The sequence below is a fragment of the Phycodurus eques genome, chromosome 10, assembly GCF_024500275.1.
Source record: "Phycodurus eques isolate BA_2022a chromosome 10, UOR_Pequ_1.1, whole genome shotgun sequence".
Classification (NCBI taxonomy): domain Eukaryota; kingdom Metazoa; phylum Chordata; class Actinopteri; order Syngnathiformes; family Syngnathidae; genus Phycodurus; species Phycodurus eques.
The window spans coordinates 14,669,072-14,686,680 of record NC_084534.1 but is presented as its reverse complement, the minus strand read 5'-3'; the positions used below and the strand labels follow the sequence as shown (position 1 = coordinate 14,686,680).

Below are 17,609 nucleotides of genomic sequence, written 5' to 3'. Positions count from 1 at the left end.
GAGAGTGTGATTCTTTTTTTCTGGAGGTAGGTTTTGCTAACTCCCTTCGAAAATAATATGTATTACAATAATAAATTATTGGAGGATGCGGGCATCGATCCCGCTACCTCTCGCATGCTAAGCGAGCGCTCTACCATTTGAGCTAATCCCCCAGATAGAGGCTGTACATGTTGAAACAATACTCATCATATTTTTACCAGTCGTACGGAAGTGTGTGTGTTTGTTCGTTTCTTTTTTTTCCTGTGATTATTATTTTTTGGGTGGAAGTAGGAGGCCAATTGGCATTGTATGAAAAGCTCTGATGCGTGTGTGATGCCGGAACTAAAATTTCGGCGTCATTCTAAACGAGCCCGTTTAGTGTGTGGACGGTAGCGTCCAAGACCAGCCAGAATGCTTTGTTTGCTTTAGCTAAGCTGACATTTTTACGTCGTGCCTGGTACTACTTTTTCATTTTGATTAGGTACTAATTTGTTATATTTCAAGAATAGTTTGGTGATTTCTCCCTTTTGTATTATTATTACTTGGTTTGCATACACTAATGCGTGGGAACGAATTCAAAGTGACACCGGAATTATTTTTAACAACGATGCATATTGAACTATTGCCTGTCATACGATTTAAGTATTTTTCTCTGCTCATGTTGCTTTTTAGGGGATTTAACTCTTAAAATTAACACATCCGTCTGGTAAATGCTCAGAACGTGGTAATTCCGGTTTGTTTTCGTAATCTTTAACTCGAGTCCGAATTTACACTGCCACGCCTCACTGTTGCTTTAATTTAGGCTTCAACACCAGTCACTACCTAACGGATAGTAAATAGTATATGAGGATGCAAAAAAGTGTACCGACTTTTTTTAGTGTGTGTAGTGCAGTGTAGTGTATATATGCTGCAAGAGAACGACACATCCTGTCTGAGCTGTTCTTCTCTGTCCCAAGTTCGTTTTAGACCGTGAGATGGACCACAATCCACAGACTAAAGCCGGCATGGACCGGCCCGACCTGGTTTCCGAGGACGGAAAGAACAGCAAGTCTGTCCTGTGTCAACGATGCGGATCCAAAGTGCTGTCCCCGGGAATGGCTGTGTTCGCAGAGAAAGAGGTAACCCGGAATACTTTTGGGGGTCAGCTACAGTAGCTACATTGGCCTTCGTATCTGAAACTATTATAGCAATCATTTAGTTTGATTTGCGCTCAAGTTTAGGAGGCAAATCAAAATCAGTAATTTACATCACAGTTCTGAGGTTCGGGGTTTGCATTTCATCTCTGGAATTCCTCTGTGGACTCTGCATGTTCTCTGGGTGCTCGGGCTTCCTCCCATAACCCCAAAACATGCCTTTTAGGTCAACTGATGGCTCTTAAATCAGTTGAATGGTTGTTTGTGTATATGTGCCAGTCATCAGCCTCCTGCACAGAGTCAGGTAGGATAAACACCAACTCAGCCGTGACCCTAATGAGGACGAGCAGTATAGAACATGGATGGTTTGGAAACAAAAGTAAAAGTGCTACACTAATATATAGTAATGTAGTTTTTTTTTTTTTTTTTTATAGATTGTTGTTAAAGTCCTTACAGACACCTGTGTAAAACAGATATCCTCCTTGGAAATATGGTTGTGTATTGGGTTAGAGTAAAAAAAATATATATATATTTTTGAAAAACGTACGTTGTACCAGCCCAAAATTACAGGAGAAATTTGTAAATCCATGTTATGTCTGAAGCCATCATTAGATTTAGTTCTAACAATACCATAATGACCACATACTGTATACAGTGCCATCAGAAAGTATTCACACCCCTTCACGTTTTCTGTTTTCTTTTGCTGTTACAGACTCTGATTTGAGTCTTGTTTTCTTTTCTTTTTTTTTAAATCTACATAAAATATCCCATAGTGACAAAGTCAAAACATATTTTCAGACAGTTGTGCAAATATATTGAAAATGTAAGCATAATAGTATTAAGTAAGTATTGGCTTAATATTTTGTTGAAGCACCTTTGGCAGCAATCACAGCCTCAAGTCTTCTTGGGTATGTCTCGAGTATGTCACACCTCTTTTTGGGCTTTTCCTCCCATTCTTCTCTGCAGATGCTCTCAAGGTCAGTCAGATTGGATGGGCAGCATCTGTGGACAGCCATTTTTAGGTGTTTCCAGGGATCTTCGATTGGATTCAGGTCCAGGCTCTGGCTGGGCCACTCAAGGACATTCACAGGCTGCTCCTGAAGCCACTCCTTTGTTATCTTGACTGTGTGCATTGGGTCATTGTCGTGTTGGAAGGTGAATCGACGCCTTAGTCAGAGTTCCAGAGCAAGTTCTCTTGAAGAATTTCTCTATATTTGGCAGCTGTGATTTTACCCTCTATGCGGACTAGTCACCCAGTTCCTGCAGCAGATAAACAGCCCCACAGCATGATGTTGCCACCACCATGCTTAACAGTAGGGATGGTGTTCTCCAGATATGACGCTTGCAATTCAGGCCAACAAGTTCTATTTTGGTTTTATCAGACCAGAGAATTTTGTTTCTGCAGGTCTGAGAGTCCTTAAGGTGCCTTTTGGCAAACTCCAAGTGGGCTGAAATGTGCCTTTTAGAGAGAACTGGCTTCCGTCTGGCCACTCTACCATAAAGGCCTGATTGGTAGAGTGCGTTAGCAATGGTTGATCTTCTGGATGGTTCTCTTATCTCCGCAAGTGAACACTGGAGCTCTGCCTTAGTGACCATAGGGTTCTTGTAGAAGTTGTAGAAGCATCTCAAGGATGATCAGTGGAAATCAGATGCACCTAAACCTAAGTTTGAGTGTCATAGCAAAGGGTGTGAATACTTATGTACCTATTATGTTTGAATGTTTACATGTTTTATAAATTTACACAAATGTCTGAAAATATGTTTTTACTTTGTAATTATGGGATATTTTATGTAGATTTTTTTTTTAAAAAGAAATCTATACTTAAATCAGCTTTAGAGTAAGTCTGTAACATAGCAAAATGTGGAAAACGTGAAGAGGTGTGAATACTTTCTGGTGGCACTGTAACTATAGATGTCACTCATCATGGGGGGGAAATCCTTAAGGCAAAATTTGTCTTGGGTTGCAGTTATACATTCTATATGTTATGTTAAGACTAGTGGTGTAACAATTCATTAATTATATCGATGTATCGATTTATATTCCTACAATCCAACTGGATCAATCTGTGCTTGGCAAGTTAGCCTTCCGAATGTAAATGTATCGATTTACATTAAAAAGTTTTTTCAATCAATTGTATCAATAATATGAAATAACACACTGGATTTACGCACGGCAGGCTTTATATGGAGGTGTGTACTGTATGTGTTCTATTTCCAAGAAAAATGGAGAATTTTTTTTCCAATGACCCCATTGTAATTGTAAAACCAATTAAACATCTCTTTTCTAGGAGACAAAAATGGCACAACAATAAAATCTTAGCTGAAATAATATAGATAACAATAATGTGCTGTTTCCCCTTTGTTTTATTGCAAAGCAATAAATCAATCAATCAACATTTGTTAAGCAGACTCATAGTCCATTATAAAACACATCAGTACAGTACAGTACACAATAAGAGACTTAAAAGGAAAGCACATCAAAATCTTTGAATTTAATCACCATAATTAGTTTGTACCCGATTCCCTGACAAGAAACAACAAGAATGTAAGACATTTCACCTGCACTGTCCCGTATGCAGGTATTTATTTCACTGTCAGACTGGATGTATGTTTGGCTAAAAAGATAGTGAATCGATTTCCAGCCACTGAATTGTTTCGGATCGCATCATTCTAAATGAACCAATCTCTTCCTTGGATCAAATCGGCAACCACGAATCGTGATACGAATTGAATTGTTGTTATAACGAATCGTTAAACCCCTAGTTAATACTGATTATTATTGTAAATAAGAGGTGAGAATAACACTGCAGTGTGACAAAAAGAAAGACTTCCAACACTCGGTTCTGTTACACTTTGAGAATGAGTTGTCTTTATATCCGGTGGAATGATTATATATAATATGGTGTACCCCACCTCCCGCCGAAGATAGCTGGGATAGGCTCCAGCAGCCCGCGACCATAGTGAGGATAAGCGGTACAGAAAATGGATGGATGGATGTGTGTGTGTGTGTGTGTGTGTGTGTGTGTGTGTGTGTGTGTATATATATATATATATATATATATATATATATATATATATATATATATATATATATATATATATATATATATATATATATATATATATATATATATATATATATATATATATATATATATATATATATATATATATATATATATATATATATATATATATATACACACACACACACACACAGTGCGTACGGAAAGTATTCAGCCCCCCTTAAATTTTGCACTCTTTATCTTGCAGCCATTTGTCAATATATTTTAAGTTCATTTTTTTCCACATGAATGTACACACAGGACCCCATATTGACAGAAAAAAATGCAATTGTTGACATTTTTGCAGATTTATTAAAAAAAGAAAAACTGAAATATTACACAGCCATAAGTATTCAGACCCTTTGCTCAGTATTTAGTAGAAGCACCCTTTTGAGCTAATACAGCCATTATTATTTTTGGGAATAATACAACAAGTTTTTCACACCTGGATTTGGGGATCATCTGCCATTCCCCTTTGCAGATCCTCTCCAGTTATGTCAGGTTGGATGGTGAGCGTTGGTGGGCAGCCATTTTCAGGTCTTTCCAGAGATGCTCAATTGTGTTTAAGTCAGGGCTTACAGTATCCCTGTACTTGGCCGTATTCATCTCTTCTTCACTTGCAACCAGTCTCCCTGTGCCTGCAGCTGAAAAACACACCCACAGCATGATGCTGCTGCCACCACCATGCTTCACTGTTGGGACTGTATTGGACAGGTGATGAGCAGTGCCTGGTTTTCTCCACACATGCCACATAGACACGGGTGTGGCTTTCCTAATCAAGTCCAATCAGTATAATCAAACACAGCTGGACTCCAATGAAGGTTTAGAACCATCTCAAGGATGATCAGAAGAAATGGACAACACCCGAGTTAAATATATGACTGTCACAGCAAAGGGTCTGAATACTTATAGCTGTGTGATATTTCAGTTTTTCTTTTTTAATAAATCAGCAAAAATTTCAACAATTATGCTTTTTCTGTCAATATGGGGTGCTATGTGTACATTAATGAGGAAAAAAATTAACTTAAATGAGTTTAACAAATGGCTGCAATGTAACAGAATGAAAAATTTAAGGGGGTCTGAAAACTTTCCGTACCCACTGTGTGTGTGTGTGTGTGTGTGTGCGTGCGTGCGTGCGTACTATATATAATATTAAACTTTGAAATGGGACTACAAATACTAAATGCAAATCCAACTCCAATCATAAAAAAAGTGTATATATATTTTTTATATTTATTAGCTGCACTGGGGGTGGAGTGGCACATGCTGCTGCCTTTCAAGCAGACGGTACTGGTTTGACTCCCACTTCCAGCCATGGCCCATCCCAAGCCTAGATAAAAATGGGTGTGTTGTGTCATGAAGGTCATTTGGTGTAAAAACTGTCCCAAACAAATAATGTGACTGAATTCTCTAGTGACCCCTGATGGGACAAGCCGAAAGTTGCAACAATTTAATATTTGCCAGCTGAAGCTGTGGTTGACAAGCAATAGGTTCTCACACTTCAGCTTTTATTGTCCTCAGATAACAACCTCACAATCACACTTTGTAGTCAAAGCATCATTAGTGCCTCAAGGCTATTTGGCCGGATCGCGCTGGACAGCTCTGAGGGCACTTTATGATTGTGTGGAAAGGGCTTGACAAAATTTTGGCGAAATAAGGGTCATGGGTAAAGAACACAATGGCTCAACACATCTAACATTTGGGTGCCTAATACATACGTTAAACTGAAATTGGGAAAGTTTAACATGTGAAGCGTGACTTTAAGCAAAATACAAACTTCTAAAAATTAATGTTGTATGAGCCACTAAAAGTTATATTAGAGTGTTATATTACAGTCTGTTAATCTATAAAGAACATAAGTGTAGTAAAATATGATTTAGCTAAATAATTTCCAATGACAGGAAGGTGGGGCCATCTGTACAGGAACACGAGTTAGGAAAACACTTTGAGGAGGTTGAAATGAATCTTTACTGTCTCACCCTAAAATGCAGTATGCATCGATACATGGATTATAAATCAATGGGTTTCACTTGCTGAACAATAACACACACAACGGTCACAGAATAAAATTAATAACAAAAGGAGTTGAAAGGATCTGTCTACTATACGAACAGTCAAAACAATGTGAGAGATGAGATAAAACAATTTGATGAAAAATATAAACAATTAGCTTCATATATCTACATCTTTGGAGTCTTCTGTCCTACCCCTTCATAATTTTTAAAAAACACACTTAAATTCTCTCAAACGCATGTGGGGAAATGTGTTATGGTCTGATAAAACCAAGGTCGAACCTTTTGGCCATAAATCTAAAGGGGTTTTGCGCACACACAACTCTGCTCATCACCAAAAGAACTGCCACCACCATACTCACGGTGAAGCCCGGTGGTGGGCACTGATGGCAGCTGCTTTAGGGCTGTTTTTCTTCAGCTTGACCTGGTTTAAATAGTGGCAGGTGTATGCGGACTCCCTTTTAACATGCGTTTGAATGTGACTGGTTGAACACACATGTTAGAAGTTAGAAGGTGTCTGAACTTGTGTAACCACATTATTGCAGTGTGGCCACAGCAATTACAGGACACTTCTTTCAGTCTTTGTGCATGGAAAACGGTATCAATTCACTTGCATGTATCCACAGGCACACACCCCTTACTGCAACAAATAATTCATGAATATGCAAATCGCTTGTGTATCCCCTCACTTATACTCTAGTCCTGTACACTTTTATAATTTACATAATGAATGCCACCACATTTCAGTTGTACAGCCGGGTTCACGGCCCTGGTTCTGCATGCTTCTTCTCCTGTCCTTGTCCTGTTCTATCTTGTCCTGTCCTTCCCCCACAGGGTGTAGCACTACAGCCCCATGCAACACTCATATTTAACGTTTCATTGTTGTAGATAATGTAATGTTTTACGTCTCTCATCCGGTTTACAATTAGTGCTTTGTATTTTGTCTTTGTTTCTTTCTCCCGTCTAGAAACTTTGTTCTCTTCGACTGATCAAGTGTGATTCTCAATAAACCTCAATTATAATACCACAGCGGAAGCTTAAAAACTCCACTGTGAAACAGTAAAACTGTTTCGGTATAAAAGGGATACAGATTTTCCATTCTGCTTGACCTAACAGCCAAACAGGACAAAATAATAAAAAATAAAAAGCCATACATGCCCAATCCCATGTCGTAATACTGTCTCAACCATGTTTGACAAATGATGTGGCTTGCTTTAAGTCATAAGCTGTTCCTTTCCTTCTCCATAGTTTTCTCTTCCCGTCATTCTGATACTAGTTGACCTTAGTTTTAGCTGTCCAAAGAATGTCATTCCAGGACGTGGGTGACTTTTTAATATTTTCTGGTGAATTCAAATAAATCTACCTTGCCTGTTCATGAACTTGTTGTAAACGCTCTGTTTTTACATTCATGAAGGCTTTTCCTGATTGATTGTACATTTTAACAATGATACTGGTACGCCTAACCTTTCCAGTGTATTCGTGACATATGTTGATGATGTGAACATTTATCTTCACCAAGGGAGAAATTCTGTGTCACTTCAGAATAATACAAGAGTTTTTAAAGGAAAAGAAATGCAATGGTTTTCAATAGTCAAGTCAGTGGTGCATCCGTTTCACTTACTAGAGACAAAAGTGAAGGCAGCAAGATCCATAAACTAGCAGCAAAGTGAAAGTCGCTGCAGTGAAGGCTTGTCCCAGTAAACTCCAAATTTGGTGAGGTCCTTAGACTTTAAGGCTTCTTTATAGGAAAGACTCCTTTGACTACAAATTATTGCCAAGTATGATGTTATACATTGGCCTCAAAACATTAGTGCCCTAACTTATGAGTTTTCCGAAATGCAAGTCGCCGTTCGGACGATTTCTTTATTTATTTAATTTTTTTCCCCTTTTTATTTATTTTATTATTTTTTGGTTTGACTTGCAAGCAAAAACTTCAGATACGAGCAGTGTATGGTGGCAGTGATCTAAACTCAACTCACTTCACAACAAGCAGCAACTTGGCAGATAGTGAACACTTATTAAAAAAAGAGGCTTCAAGCTGTTTGTCAGTACAATTTGAAGTTTACTGTCAAAGTAAACATCAAACAAAGAGAATTACATGTTGTGTATACCATAAAACGAATAACTTTGCCTTGATAAAGTGTGTTTAGCTTCATGCAATGCAAAATGCCATAGAAGGGCTAACCAATAGCATCAGTGTCATGGTGTTGTAAATCTTTAAGTCAATGATATTTGAACAGAGTAAATTAGTCAAGAAGTCGCCAAGTCAAGAAGACGACTAATTTTATAAAGTGCAATTTTATCGTGCATTTTTTCTTATAAAAACACATAGCAAAATGATTCTAGTTTTTTTTTTTTTTTTTTTTTTTTTTTTATAAATGCTGCACTAAATTAAATTTCCATTAATTTCACTGGAGGAAAATTATTAGAGATACAAGTGTTCTGAGCATGGTCACGGAACATATTGAACTCGTATCTCAAGGCAGCACAAAGAGCATAAAGAGGTTGATAACCCCGGTTCTTGACCTATCTATAATAATGTAAAAATATCTCTGTCATTCTTAAGTCACTTTGTAAAGTTAATGCTACCGTTTCACAAATCTGTGCCCATAGTGCTCTACTGTCTCAAAGATCAAGTGTTGAGGCTGTGTCGTTTTCTCATTTCAGCTTATACTACCATCCATGCGTAAAAAGAGCAACCTCAGTGCCACAGAGGGATCAGTGGACAGGGACACACTGACCTCCCACTGGTTAGTGGGGGATATGTTCGATTTTGAGAACGTGGGCTTCACTAACGATGTGGGGAGAATTAAGTATCTCATCTGCGCAGACTGTGAGATTGGACCCATCGGCTGGCACTGTTTGGATGACAAGATAGGTTACTATGTTGCGATAGACAGAGTGAACCATGTCTAGTTTTAAAGCGTAACGAAACAGAAGAAATTGTCAAAGTAAATACACTGTACAGTGGACCCCGCATTGCAGTGCGTTTTTTTGTTTTTGTTTTTGTTTGTTTTTTGGGGGTTTTTTCCCCCCAAAGAATTTTCCATTTCAAAAAAAAAATTTCAATTCTTTTTGTCTTTTTTTGAGGGGGGGCAATTTAAATTTTAATTTTAAGCAATTATCCACAGATTTTCGCTATTTGTGGTCCGGCCCGGACTATCACTATCCCCCGTGAAAAGTGCGCGTCCACTGTAGGTGCTTGCTGGATTTTTATGGATTTACTGTCAGTGCTAACCCTTAAAAACACACATTGAGTTCATACTGTAGATGTCACTACTGTTCTTATTTCTCGCACAGAGAACTGTATCATGATTGTGCTCTAATAAAAATATTAAACTTTCTCAATTTTAAATTGTCTTGTGAGTGACCTGAAAGTCAAGCTTACCATATTGTCATGACCATAAGGCGCACCGTATTAAAAGGTGCAGTCTCAGTTACAGGGTCTATTTCAGTATTTAACACATACATAAGGCACACCATATTAGATTTTGGAACTTGGTGCACACATAAGGCGCGCCGTCCATTTTGGAGAAAATTTACAACTTTTAACTGTGCCTTATGGTCGTGAAAATACGGTACTTACAGTGCCATGAAAAAGTATTGGCCCCCTTCTCAAATTCTTATATTTTTGCATAATTTCCCCACTTTAATGTTTAAGATCATCAAATGTTTTAAATATCAGACAACTATAACCCAAGTAAACTTAAAATGCAGTTTTTTAATGGTGATTTGATTTATTAAGGAAAATAAACTATTCAGTTACCTGGCCCTGCGTCAAAATGTAAACCTAATAACCCCAAAACCTAATAACAGGTTGGGCCATCCTCAGCAGCAACTGAAATCAAGTGTTTTCTATAACTGGCAATGAGTCTTTCACATCTCTGTGGATATATTTTGGCCCACTCTTCCTTGCAGATTTTTTGGATTTCAGCAAAAATTGAGGGTTTTAGAGCATGAATGGCCTTTTTATGTCATGCCACTGCATTGAAGTCCAGACTTTGACTAGGCCACCCCAAAACCTTCATTATCATCAAGCCATTCAGAAGTTGACTTGCTGGTGTGTTTTGGATCGTTATCCTGCTGCAGAACCCAAATGCGCTTCAGCTTGAGGTCACAAACTGATGGCTGAACATTCTCCTTCAGGATTTTCTGTTAAAGAGCAGAATTCATGGTTCAATGAATCACAGCAAGTTGTCCAGGTCCTGAAGAAACAAGCAGCCCAAGACCATCACACTACCACCACCATGTTTGACTGGTAGTATGATGTTCTTTTTCTGAAATGCTGTGCTACATTTACGCCAGATGTAACGAGACACGCAACTGCCAAAAAGCTCGATTTTCATCTTGTCAGTCCATATAATACTCTCCCAAAGGTCTTGGGAATCATTCAGATGTTGTTTTTTTTTTTGCAAAAGTAAAATGTGCCTTTATGTTAGCAGTGGTTTTCGCCTTGGAACTCTGCCATGGATGCCATTTTGGGCCAGTCTCTTCCTTATTGTTGTGTAATAAACACTGACCTTAACTGAGGCAAGGGAGGCCTGTAATTCTTTAGAAGTTGTTCTGAGTTCCTTTGTGACCTCCTGGATGAGTCGTTGCTGTTCTCTTACGGTAATCTTTGTAGGCCGGCCATTCCTGGGAAGGTTCACCACTGTTCCATGTTTTCTCCATGTGAGGATAATGGTTCTCCCTATGGTTCGCTGGAATCCTAAAGCTTTAGAAATGGCTTAGCTTATTAAATTAATACCTATGACAGTACCAACAATTGATCATTATTATTACCTTCAAGAAGGCAGACGATACCGCGCTTTTACTCTCAGAGCATTGAATCCATCCCAACGGGACTGTTCTGGTTCTCTTAGAAGATGTTTCGCCTCTCATCCGAGTTGGCTTCATCAGTTCATGCAACAAGGCTTTGATAGGTCAAACAAACATGAACTGATGAAGCCTGCTCAGATGAGAGGCGAAATGTCTTCTAAGACAGCCAGAACAGTCCAGTTGCGATCAATTTAATGCCCTGAGAATTAAATACCTTTTTTACTGTATGTATGTCATTATATTGTGCAAGTGATGATCATGATGTTGTGGCTTGTTGGTGTGCTGATTGTCATATTTAGCCTAGGCTGGGGCAAAATATCAGAAAGTACAACCACAATAATAAACAATGTAAAATTAATACTCCTCTGACTGTAAATTAAAACACATTTTAATGTTTTAATTAAAAAATGTGTATACGACTATTGCATCTCATTAGATACAGTGAGTGTATATTACCAATAGCTTAGCAAATTAAATATTTCTTCTCATATTTGCAGTTGTTAGCTATTGTCATGGGTGGCGGAACAACCTTTATAAGTGTGTGTGTGTGGGGGGTAAAGAAAACCATCCGCAAAAAGGGTATTGTGAAAAAGGGCAAAAGGACCCATCACACACACAGGATTGAAGGTAAAGGCTGTGGGGAACGTGCCATGGCTATTATTAAATGTTTCTCCTATATACGTACTGTATGTGATAGAAAAATTTTTAAATGTGGGGGTGGGGGGGACTCCTTTGTTCGTTGTTTAAGATGTAAGAAAGCTGTATACCACTTGGAGGTCGTCATCATAGACGTGCACTTTTCTATGGTCGTCATCTAAACTTGTGGTCATTGTTGTCGTTTGGTTGCTGTGATGCTGTCAATCAAAATGTTACTTTCCGACCATTTGGCTGAATTCCACCAATCGGCGACAAGAAGACAAGTCCAGGCTTGTGTGCAACAATTGGTCACACAGGCAACCGATCAAAGGAAACCAACCGACTAACTGAAAGTGGGATTTGATTGGAATTTAATGTGTCTCCATTTAAATGACAACAAAAAATTAATGACACGGGCAGCTGCCCATAAACATGTTGACTATTACAAAACCATTTTTAAACCGAATTGTCAATATTTCTATTTATATAGCCTCCAGGTCTTGATACAAAATTCATATTTAAATATTAAAAGAAACAGCTGAACTATGACTTGTGCCTACCCAATCAGATGGCTCCTCTAGACCATTTAAAAACAAAGATCCGGTCGGAGCGGATTGATATAATAGGTGAGTTCGATTTAAAACCGTGTTCCCATTATTTCTGTCCGGCCGGGCGGAGTCATTCGGTGCACAGCCAACCTATCGCACGACGAAGCCGCCATGCCTCATGGTGTGTAAATCAAACGTATACAATGGGGAGTCGTCGCCTGTAAGCAAACCACGGAACCAATAATCCTGAAATAGAAATATAACGCTTACAAAGGACAAAGCAAGAGTTAACTTGGCTAAAGTTAATTTCGTACGGTTTTGAAATAACCTCAAGTGACGTTTAAAGTACTCAATCAAACCAACCCGACATAATTGACATTTTGTGTTGTTATTTAAATATATATTTGTACATTTATATTGGTTAAATTGTACCAACAATACTTAAAAGGTAACTCGGTGTATGATTATGGTGTTTCTAATGAAATGATACGCTCGTAACAAGTCATTTCTGGGTGTCTACTTGTAGGAGCGGAAGCACACAGTCCCTGTCTGTCACCCCATCGCTTCCAACTAGATAATTCGCCTTTGAGTTGAATGAGTGGAGAATGGATACGGACTGAAGTCTGGACTACAAAGCGAACAAATTGAGCGTGGGCAACCCATCACGTATCATTCAACGAGCGTCACAACGAAGATGCAAGAATGACTCAACCTCAGCAGAATGAGTTCATTCCTCCCCCGGAGTGCCCTGTTTTTGAGCCCAGCTGGGAGGAATTTGCTGACCCTTTTGCGTACATCAACAAAATACGACCCATTGCAGAGAAAACTGGCATCTGTAAAGTGCGACCGCCACCGGTAAGCCTCCCTTAACATTTGGCTGTCTTTGAGAGACTTGTGTGGGGGACTTTGTTGGCCAGGAAAGAGCGTCAAGTCGCAGTCAAAGTTGTGTTTTTTTTAACCAGTTTTCAACATGGCGGAGTGGGGACTCGAGAGTTGAATTGTCAGCTAGCTGTGTGTTTGCTAACCTTCAGTGTAACCGCTGAACGAGCCTTTCAGGACGAAAACACCTAAGTATAAATCTGTTTTCGACGAAACTGTCAAACATCCTGTCAAAATGTTGTGCGAGTTCGAAAAAAATAATTAAAAAGCTTACGTTTTTACATATGCAGTGATAATTGGTATTGTTTACATTATGGCAAAGTAAGGTGCTTCCTGGACTTGCGTCATACGTGTACAGCATCTTGTCAGCTATTTGGGCTACTGCTTAAAGACGAGTGTTTATTTGGTCAACACAATTCAATGGATTTGGTCTGTGTTGTCTTGGTTTACAGTAATCGTCTGTCCGGTGTACAGCTACGGTCCTGGCATCGCTACGTGCTCGGGGACCAACTGTGTATGGAGATAAAGGACGCTTAATCACAATGGCCACACTCACGTTAATCTTTTTTTTAATTTTTATTTATTTTATTTTTTTTAAATAAATAAATACATCTTTGTTTCCGTTCCTATTATATTAAAACATACAGTGAAATAATGTTATTTTTCACCGGTTACTGTTGGATGTTTTGTTTAAGTCTGGTAGTTTGCTTACTTTGCTCTAACTGGATTAATAATTGTGCCTTAACTCTTACTTGCCTAACTTGATTATTGACTAAATGTTGAGTCTTTGAACGCAGCACGACCTCATCTTTCATATAATTTAGCCCACTTTATTCATCATGTATCGCGTTTGGCAAAAGCTACAGATTTGTCAAGGGTGTGTCCACGCCTCATCAGCCTACTAATGAAATAAAGGTCAAAATTGGACTGAATTAAATTGACAAATATGCACACGCTTGCTTTCGTCGAACACATGGATAATGTCCAGGATGTATTGTTGAATTTATTAACAGGACTGAAATATGCAATGAAATGCATGTTTTTTGCGGTCAAACGGGATTAGATCTGCATAAAATGGCAGGATTAAATGGTTGATTTAGTGTTGATTAGTCAACAAATGTATTAAATCAGTCATTTGGAAAAAGAATGGTGTGAGATAATGTTTGATGACAACTTGATGCCCTCAAAGGATTATCAAACGGGCCTTTTATTAGATCATTTACTTTGCTGGTCGATGTCCTCAATTTGTGTATGTATGCATAATATAGGACTATCAGACTCTTGAGGCCTCAATTCAAGTTGCCTGTATTAAATTCTATTTTAAATATTTTATGCAACCAGGATGTGTTTGAGATTGTTTGGTCGTCCCTTTGACTACACAGTACATTTAAAGGAGATGTTAAAGTGTTAAAAATGTATTCACCAGTGTTTGCGCACACATTACACTCACTGGTAACATTAACAGTTGCACAGTGCAACACTATTAGATTCTCCCTTTCAGTTTCCCATTGATATTTGCCAATTTAGTATTATGTTTATTATTGTGGTTGTAATTTGCGAAGTATAGAGGTTTACCATATTTTACTTGGGGATACTTATTTTTGGTTACCTTTCTTGGCATCATGAGCGGGATAATAATAATTGAAAACTACTGCAACCTACCACATGCATCTATTTAAAGGAATAATTTTGTATTATAAGTATTATCACAAGAATGTAATAACCAGTATAGTAGTTGTCACATTTTTTTTTTGGCAGTTTCCAACTCTGTTATATTTGTCTGAATGTTTGAGTGTAAAATCAACACATTTCACAGTCACTAATCCAATAGTAGCACTTTGTGTGTTCATGTACCTTGTGGTCAAAATACACAAATTTGTACAATTTTGGAGAGGAGAGGAAGAAACTTGGCTACTATGACTAAAAACCTTGACATTGTGGAACCTCTAAACTCATTTAGGTCAGAATTATGTGGGAGCATTTTGGCTAATGGAAATAGCTTAGTTGACAAGATAGACTATTTGCTGTATGTGGTTCGAAAAAGTAATCCAAGTCACATTGAACATATCACTGCACAAAGACACCGTACCGAAATTAAGTAGGGCACGGAGAAAAACACAGTATATTCTGACACACTTAACTTTATTACGAAATGATACATATTCAAAATATGTCTATAGCTATAATATTGTTAAGTATTATAATAAATGGAATATTTATTTTAAAAATGTAATCATGTATGCTGTGGGTTGAAAATGTAGATGAATTGAATCTTCAGTGTATCATTAGTCGTAATTATGCATTCTGAGCATCTGGGTGTAAATGTTTTGGGATTTTTATTTATTTATTTCTTTTATTATTATTATAAAATAGTTCCTCATATTTTATGTGCATTCCGAATTGCATAGTGGACCAGGTCAAATTATCATAGTTTCTCCAATTGAGTTCCACAATTCGTTACAAATCGTTAGCCTAAAGGCATAATTGTGAAAAGTAATTTCTGAACATTCTGTGTGGTAGTTGAATGTAGTAAATCGATTAAATGCTTAAATTTAATTTGAAAGTTTAATAGCTAATACTTGAAATACTTGTGCAACCACGATTCTTTTAGAATGTCAACCTGTGTTTAGGAATGCCGCTACCAGACATTTGGTTGCTTTCTGGGGAAGACGGTTTATTCTGCAAACCTGAGCAGTGTTGATACCTCAAAGAAGTAATTACTATCCACACAGTGCCACCAGAACCAACTATGTTTATTTTAGGCTAGTAGATGTCTATGCGGTACAAAAAAAATGAGAACAAAGAAAGCACACAAAAAACAAAGCTAATTCATTTTTTTTCAATGAATAATATCAAGGCAGACATCTTTCATGTGTGATGATGAGCTTTGATCAAAATGATTCAATCGCATACTACAAAAATTAAACTAGTCTTTGTAATATGGATCAGTTAAACTGCAACCTTGACATACACGCATACCAGATCAAACATCAATTAGCTAGACCAGTTCACAAAACTATTTCTTCACACAGTTAAATATTGGGGCAAAATGAGTGCGAGGACATGTAGCAGTTTCATGTGAAACTGATCTTATCTTCCTGTGTGTCTAAACCCGTTACCAACAATAGATTTGTGCTTTTTCGCAGGAAGTTGTGCGGTCTGGTGTACGTTATGTTGGTGATGCAGATAGAATAGTCACGGTGCTGTCAGTAACACTGAGATAGAATAGTCACGGTGCTGTCAGTAACACTGTTGCTTGGGTTACCTCATTAGCTGCTAGAAATTTTAGCTTACTTACTTGTTATGGTGATGCTATCAGCATGTATGCTGGTGAATTAATCGAACTGATAAAACTGTTCCACTTAATTGCTCAAGCAAGAAAATAACTGGTTGATTATTCACACAGTCTTGTTGTTCTAGTGTTTAACTGGAATATTCAAATAGAGCATACTTATTTGCATTATTTTTTTAATTCTAGGAATGGCAGCCACCATTTGCTTGTGATGTTGAACGATTGAAATTCACACCACGAATTCAAAGGCTCAATGAGTTGGAGGTACGTTCATGCAACTGTGTATGTTTAATGGTAACTTTGTACATTTACTAATTAGAGTTGTTTGATGTTTTCAGGCTCAGACTAGAGTGAAGCTGAACTTTCTGGATCAAATAGCAAAGTTTTGGGAGCTTCAAGGATGCACTCTGAAAATCCCTCACTTGGAAAGGAAGATTTTAGATCTCTACCAACTCAACAAGGTGTCCGCAATTTCTGGCATCACCCCCCCCCCACACACACACACACACGTTCACATGAATGTAACGTTTTGCTTAGATGCCTACAAACATAAAAGACATTCATTCATTCATGCATTTGGTCGGTACTGTGTTGTTCAGCTGGTGAATGACGAGGGAGGTTTTGAGGCCGTCTGCAGAGAGCGCCGTTGGACTAAAATCTCCGTCAAGATGGGCTTTGCTCCAGGCAAGGCGATCGGCTCCCATCTGAGGGCGCACTATGAGCGGATCCTCTACCCATATAACCTATTCCAGACTGGAGACAATCAGCCTGTAGGTATCACCAAATTGTGGTTCTTTGTTGTGACCATGTATGGATTTGCCTCATAAGCTTCATTCTCAGTGAAGATGTCACAAACGGCACAGTTCTCAGCAGATATTTCCATCACACTTTGTCATTTTTTTCCGCTACCTGTGTGTGTTGGATTAGGGCTTACAATGTTATAAAATGCAATATAACAATTTTTTTTATTTACCCAGTATTCTTGATCTAGGTTGGATCAAAAACTTGCCTTTCTCTGCATTAGGATTACCCTTTATAGTCATTGCCTTCTGTCCTCCAACTTCTGTCTTAGCAGAGAGCCACCTTGACCAATGACACAAAGGATAAGGTGTACACCCCACATGACTTACCGCAGCGCCAGTCTGTGCAGCCCCAGGAGATCTGCAGCATAGCTCGCCGTGCAAAACGGATGAGAGCTGAAGTGAGTGTGGCCTGCCTGTCTCTTTCTCTCTCTGTTTAGCCCTTCC

The 17,609-nt window shown here is 38.3% G+C and overlaps 2 protein-coding genes, 1 long non-coding RNA gene and 1 other non-coding gene across 8 annotated transcripts in view; 2 read left to right on the top strand and 2 right to left on the bottom strand.

Moving 5' to 3' along the window:
- Positions 1-79: 79 nt before the first annotated feature.
- trnaa-agc (transfer RNA alanine (anticodon AGC)) lies at positions 80-152 on the bottom strand. Its single transcript has one exon. It is a non-coding gene; the product is annotated as a tRNA-Ala (tRNA).
- A 126-nt stretch (positions 153-278) lies between these two features.
- On the top strand, positions 279-9,537 carry rabif (RAB interacting factor). 2 transcript variants are annotated; one of them, XM_061688934.1, is made up of 3 exons: positions 279-436; positions 936-1,097; positions 8,857-9,537. In XM_061688934.1, the coding sequence occupies exons 2-3, from the start codon at positions 954-956 to the stop codon at positions 9,103-9,105; spliced, it is 393 nt and encodes a 130-aa protein (XP_061544918.1). In that variant the 5' UTR covers positions 279-436; positions 936-953; the 3' UTR covers positions 9,106-9,537. The 2 variants fall into 2 exon arrangements, with proteins under 2 accessions (XP_061544918.1, XP_061544917.1); XM_061688933.1 differs by having other exon boundaries at positions 281-460.
- The window catches only part of kdm5ba (lysine demethylase 5Ba), a 33,921-nt gene continuing 17,344 nt past the window's right edge, over positions 1,033-17,609 (top strand). For 2 of the 4 annotated variants that reach the window (XM_061688828.1, XM_061688826.1), the window contains exons 1-6: positions 1,033-1,097; positions 12,718-13,046; positions 16,549-16,626; positions 16,701-16,823; positions 16,962-17,132; positions 17,435-17,563. In XM_061688828.1, coding sequence (XP_061544812.1) covers positions 12,894-13,046; positions 16,549-16,626; positions 16,701-16,823; positions 16,962-17,132; positions 17,435-17,563 — 654 coding nt within the window. In that variant the 5' untranslated portion in view covers positions 1,033-1,097; positions 12,718-12,893. The remainder of the gene's footprint in view (positions 1,098-12,717; positions 13,047-16,548; positions 16,627-16,700; positions 16,824-16,961; positions 17,133-17,434; positions 17,564-17,609) is intronic. The other 2 variants (XM_061688829.1, XM_061688827.1) reach the window with 1 other exon arrangement.
- On the bottom strand, positions 5,162-17,586 carry LOC133409216 (uncharacterized). The gene is made up of 3 exons (XR_009769378.1): positions 17,493-17,586; positions 10,710-10,903; positions 5,162-10,341 (listed from the first exon to the last, which is right to left on the bottom strand). It is a non-coding gene; the product is annotated as an uncharacterized LOC133409216 (long non-coding RNA).